This window comes from Polypterus senegalus, chromosome 10 (genome assembly GCF_016835505.1).
Source record: "Polypterus senegalus isolate Bchr_013 chromosome 10, ASM1683550v1, whole genome shotgun sequence".
Classification (NCBI taxonomy): Eukaryota; Metazoa; Chordata; class Cladistia; order Polypteriformes; family Polypteridae; genus Polypterus; species Polypterus senegalus.
The window spans coordinates 169834898-169840870 of record NC_053163.1 but is presented as its reverse complement, the minus strand read 5'-3'; the positions used below and the strand labels follow the sequence as shown (position 1 = coordinate 169840870).

Below are 5973 nucleotides of genomic sequence, written 5' to 3'. Positions count from 1 at the left end.
AAACCCTGTAACTAAAGGTCCACTTCTGGTAACTAAATACTTTTGTTAATTACAGAATGTTATTTATTTTTTGATTTTTTTTTTTTTTTAATGTTCAGGTATGAGGTGGTGCAGATCTTCAAGGTGGGCAGTGAGTACGTTTGTTTCCTCCTTTAATTCATGGTCATATCCTGTTTAATTAGCCCCTGTAATCTGGGCTTCACACAAAAGCCAAATTACACACATCAAACACACACACAGACACCTTTATCTTCTTTGCTTCAATGAAATGTATTAGCTGTAAAAACAAGCAAACTTTAGGCAAACAGCAGTGCACCCTACAACTTGGAAACTTTGAACAAAGCTGGAAACATCCTTTGTATCGTTCACGTGTTACGCTGGCTTCCACCTCGTCATCCACCTTGTCTTTGACTCCAGACTTTCACTCAGTCATTATTTCCAGAATGTCATAATTTAGAAAGCTGCCGTGCCACTGTGAAGAGAAAACAAAAGGTATTAGTGGGGGGCACCATGTTAAGGATTGTGTCAGGAATGGCTGCCATAGAGTTGTTTCATTGGCTAAATCAAGTGGCCTTACTGACGTAGCATCAATACAACATATTGCAGCAAACAGTGGCACGAAATAACATTACCAAGGACCACCGTGGAGAAGTGCAGAGGTCAAGTAGAAGACAAGTTAAAAAACTACACTGTACTAGGGTTAGTACTGCAACTAATGTACTGCATGTAAATAAACCAGGAACAGATCTGAGTTCAGGGGCACAGCACAGAGTTCAGAGTCTGGACCACCAAAGGGTAGAAGGTGTTGCAGAACCAGTTTGGATGATACAGCACCTTCTGCAAGATGGAACTGGGAGAGGTGGGAGTGGCCTTCACACTGATGTACGCTTAGATTCATAAAAGCAATATCAATGTTTGTGATGTGCCATCTGTTGGAATGAGGAATGCAATACACATGTCTCTATTATATGTCATTTGGTATGGGATTTCTTAAAACAGTGTTAATGTTTGTGATGTGCCATCTGTTGGAATGGTTGTTGCAATGCATTTTATTTCTACAAATGTTTGTGATGTGCCATCTGATTGAATAACAAAAGCAATGTATATGTCTCTGTTATATGTCAGTTGACATTGGGTTTGTAAAAGCTTTGTTAATGTTAGTGATGTGCCTACTATTGGAATGACAAAATGCAGTGCATTTTATTATAATAGTTGTCTCGGATGCATTTGAGTAGTGAGGAAAGTGCTATATAAATGTAAAGAATTATTATCATTATTATTATTATTATCATCATCATCATCTGTTGGAATGACCGAGATATAGCAACTAGATGGACACACAGATACACAGACACGTATCCTTTTATTAAGGTGGAACTATGACACACTCCTAATTGTCGGCGACTTTAACTTTCATATTGATAATCTGTGTGACCTAAAGGTAAAGGAATTCATGAACTTCTGGACTCTTTTGATTTGAGACGCTCGTTAATCAGCCTACACATAAAGCAGGTCATACGTTAGACTTAGTGATTACTAAAGGACTAAAAGTTGATATAAAGCAGATCATTGATATCGGTCTATCAGACCACTTTCTTCTACTATTTAATATAGAAATAATGATAGAAAACATTCATGAGAACCACATTTATAAAAAAAAAAAAAAAGGTTTCTTTGACTCATCAGCAGCTTTAAAGCTTACAAACATTCTAAGCAATCAGTCCGTTTATAGTTTAAAACTATAATAGCGAGGATAATGTAAATAGTAAGATGGAAAACTTTCATTCTAAAGTAAGAGCTGCTGTTGACATAGTTACACCTGAAAAGACAGTTAAAAAATCTTCTAGTATTGTTATACCGTGGAAGACCCAAAGAGTGTCTGATTTAAAGAGAACATGTCGTAGAGCTGAGCGTAAATGGAGAAAAACTAAACTAACTATCCACTATGAGATATTGAAGGTTAAAATAACAGAATACAATAACACAGCCCGTCTTGAGAGGCGCTGCTATTTCTCTAAGATTATAAATAACAATGTTAGTAATCCCAGAGTCTTATTTTCTACAATTGATCGTCTGTTAAACCAGGTAACACAAAGCAATGCCTCCTGAATATTTCCAGTGTAACCTGTGAGGCTATTGCTGTATTTTTCAATCAAAAAAATAATGATATTAGAAATAATATAGTACATCTCCCCAACACTGCGGAACCTCCTAAGCCCCGGTACTCCATTATAAACAAATTAAACTCTTTCACTAGGATAGATTTACCTAAATTACATAAAATAATCTCTCAACTGAAACTCTCCACCTGTGTCCTTGACCCAATACCAACAAGGTTTTTCAAAGACGTATCAGGCGTGCTAATTGACAATATTCTGGACATAGTAAATTTGTCATTAAATACGGGTGTCTTCCCAGACTGTCTTAAGACTGCTGTAGTTAAACCCCTACACAAGAAAAATAATCTTGACCCCTCTGCTTTTGAAAATTTTAGACCCATCTCTAACCTGCCTTTCTTAAGTAAAATTCTAGACAAGGCAGTCATTATGCAGTTAAATGACCACCTCAATAAACCTGCTATTCTTGGTAAATTTCAGTCGGGTTTTAGAACAAATCACAGTGTATGCAGACAGAGGCCATTTATCTGTTCTCATCCTCCTCGATCTGAGTGCTGCATTTGACACCATTGATCACAATATTCTTAGAAATCGCCTTAGTCAATGGGTGGGCCTCTCTGGCAGGGTCTTAAATTGGTTTGAATCCTACCTGGCAGAGAGAAAATTCTTTGTGAGTTGTGGTAATCAAATCTCAAAGACACATGATATCCAATATGGTGTTCCACAAGGCTCTATCCTGGGTCCGCTGCTCTTCTCAATCTACATGCTTCCGTTAGGTCAGATTATCTCAGGTTACAACGTGAGCTACCACAGCTATGCTGATAACACACAGCTGTACTTATCAATAGCACCTGATGACCCAGACTCTGTTGCTTCCCTAACACAATGTCTTACTTGTATCACATAATGGATGAATAGTAATTTTCTCAAGCTAAATAAAGAGAAAACAGAAATTTTAGTGATTGGCAATAATGGATTCAATGGGCTCACCACCTATCTGCGCGAGGTGAGAGGTTCCGCTAGATATAGTCGGACTCACCTACGCACAGCTTGGACTCTGGAACCAATCTCCTTGAGAGGGGCTGGACTCTCTACCACTCTGGAGTTGCCCCGTGAGAGGCCGAGCAGGTGTGGGCATACAATGAGCCTGTGCATTGGGGTTTACCCCGTGGACAGAGGGTGGCCTCCCTCCGCCCGGGTGGGGAAGGGTCCTGATTATGCCAACAGCAGTTTGGAGTATCCACCCTTTTGGAGTCTCTGAGGGGTTGCTAGAGGGCATACCTTCTGGGATTCCCTCGCTTTGCTGGGAGACTTCAAAACGGGCAATGACAGTGAGACCTGGAAGGGCGGATTGGGAGAATGGCCCCGATCTGAACCCGAGCGTGTTTTGTTATTGGACTTCTGTGCTAGATTGTCCATAACAACACCATGTTCAAGCATAAGGGTGTTCATATGTGCACTTGGCACCAGGACACCCTAGGCCTCAGGTCGATGATCGACTTTGTGGTCGGTCGCCGGACTTGCGCCATATGTCTTGGACACTCGGGTGAAGAGAGGGGCAGCTGTCAACTGATCACCACCTGGTGGTGATCATGGTGGGGAAGATGCCGGTCAGACCTGGTACGTGTTGTGAGGGTCTGCACGGCTGGCAGAGTCCCCTGTCAGAAGTAGCTTCAACTCCCACCTCCGCAGAACTTCAACCACGCCCCGAGGGAGGTGGGGACATTGAGTCCAATGGGCCATGTTCCGTGCCTCTATTGTTGAGGCGGCTGACCGGAGCTGTGGCCGCAAGGTGGTCGGTGCCTGTCGTGGCGGCAATCCCCAACCCGTTGGTGGACACCGTGAGGGATGCCCAAGCTGAAGAAGGAGTCCTATAGGACTTTTTGTCCTGTGGGTCTCTGGAGGCAGCTGATAGGTGCAAAGACGCTGCTTCGTTGTTGCTGAGGCAAAACTCGGGCATGGGAGGAGTTTGGAGAGGCCATGGAGAACACTTTGGACGGCTTCGAGGAGATTCTTCCACCGTCCGCGCCTCAGGAGGGGAAGCAGTGCAGTGTCAACACCGTATATGGTGGGATGGTGTGCTGCTGACCTCACTCGACGTGGGTCGGTGGGAGGAGTACTTCAAGACCTCCTCAATCCCACTAACATGCCTTCCATGAGGAAGCAGAGCCTGGGGACTCTGAGGTGGGCTCTCCCATCTCTGGGACTGAAGTCACCGAGGTGGTCAAAAACTCCTTGGTGGCAGGGCCCCGGGGTGGATGAGATACCGAGTTCCTTAAGGCTCTGGATGTTGTAGGACTGTCTTGGTTGACACGCCTCTGCAACATCGCATGGACATCGGGACAGTGCCTCTGGATTGGCAGACCGGGTGGTGGTCCCCTCTTTAAAAGGGGACCGGAGGGTGTGTTCCAACTATAGAGGGATCACACCTCAGCCTCCCTGGAAAAGTCTATTCGGGGTTCTGGAGAGGAGGGTCCGCCGGATAGAAATTCAGGAGGAACAGTGTGGTTTTCGGCCCTGGTTGAACAGTGGACCAGCTCTTCACCCTTAGCAGAGGAGGGTGCATGGGAGTTTGCCCGACCGGTCTACAGACTTGGAAAAGGCATTGACCGTGTCCCTCGGGATCCTGTGGGGGTGCTCCGAGTATGGGGTACCGGACCCCTGATAAGAGCTGTTCGGTCTCTGTACAACGTGTCAGAGCTTGGTCCGCATTGGCAGTAAGTCGAGCCCGCTTCCAGTGAGAGTTGGACTGCCAGGGCTGCCCTTTGTCAATTCTGTTCATAATTTATGGACAGAATTTCTAGGGCAGCCAGGGTGTTGAAGGGGTCCGTTTGGTGGACTCAGGATTGGGTCACTGCTTTTGCAGATGAGAGGCCATCTTCAGCTCTCTGGATCGGTTCGCAGCTGAGTGTGAAGCGGCTGGGATGAGAATCAGCACCTCCAAATCCGAGAGCATGGTCCTCAGAAAAGGGTGGAGTGCCCTCTCAGGGTTGGGGAGAGATCCTGCCCCAAGTGGAGGAGTTCAAGTATCTCGGGTCTTGTTTGAGGGAAGAATGGAGCGTGAGATGACAGGCGGATCTGCGCATAGTGATGCGGCTCTGCATTGAAAAGGAGAGCCGTGCAGTCGATCTACCTCCTACCCTCACCTAGTCATGAGCTATAGTGACCAAAGAACGAGATCGCGAATACAAGCGGCAGTTTCCTCCGCAGGGTGTCTGGGCTTTCCCTTAAAGATAGGGTGAGAAGCTCAGTCATCCGGGAGGGGCTCTAGAGCCGCTGCTCCTACGAGAGGAGTCAGATGAATCTGATCAGGATGCCTCCTGGACGCCTCCCTCCGGCACGCCCAACCGGGAGGAGGCCCCGGGGAAGACCCAGGACACGCTGGAGGGACTAAGTCTCCCGGCTGGCCTGGGAACGCCTTTGGGATTCTCCCGAAGAGCTGGAAGAAGTGGCCGGGAGAGGGAAAAGCTCGCCCCACCCACCTCGGATAAGCGGAAGAGGATGGATGGATGGATTCAATGAGGTTATCAGAAATAAACTTGATGCATTAGGATTAAAAGTTAAGACGGAAGTAAAAACTTAGGGGTAACCATTGACTGTAATCTGAATTTTAAATCACATATTAATCAGACCACTAGGACAGCATTTTTTCACTTTAGAAACTAGACCTCTTATATCATTGAAAATGCTGAGAAAATCGACTAGAACACATTTCTCCAGTTTTGATGTCACTACACTGGTTACCTGTGTCTTTCAGAATTGACTTTAAAATTCTGCTTATGGTTTATAAAGCCTTAAATAATCTGCTCCATCTTATATATCGGAATGTCTGATACTTTATATTCCAAATCGTAAC

General features: G+C 45.3%; 1 protein-coding gene across 1 annotated transcript in view; it reads left to right on the top strand.

The window, feature by feature from the left end:
- Positions 1 to 104, top strand: part of ccdc86 (coiled-coil domain containing 86) — an 11926-nt gene extending 11822 nt beyond the window's left edge. The window contains exon 4 of the mRNA XM_039767763.1: positions 99 to 104. Coding sequence (XP_039623697.1) covers positions 99 to 104 — 6 coding nt within the window. The remainder of the gene's footprint in view (positions 1 to 98) is intronic.
- Positions 105 to 5973: the final 5869 nt, after the last annotated feature.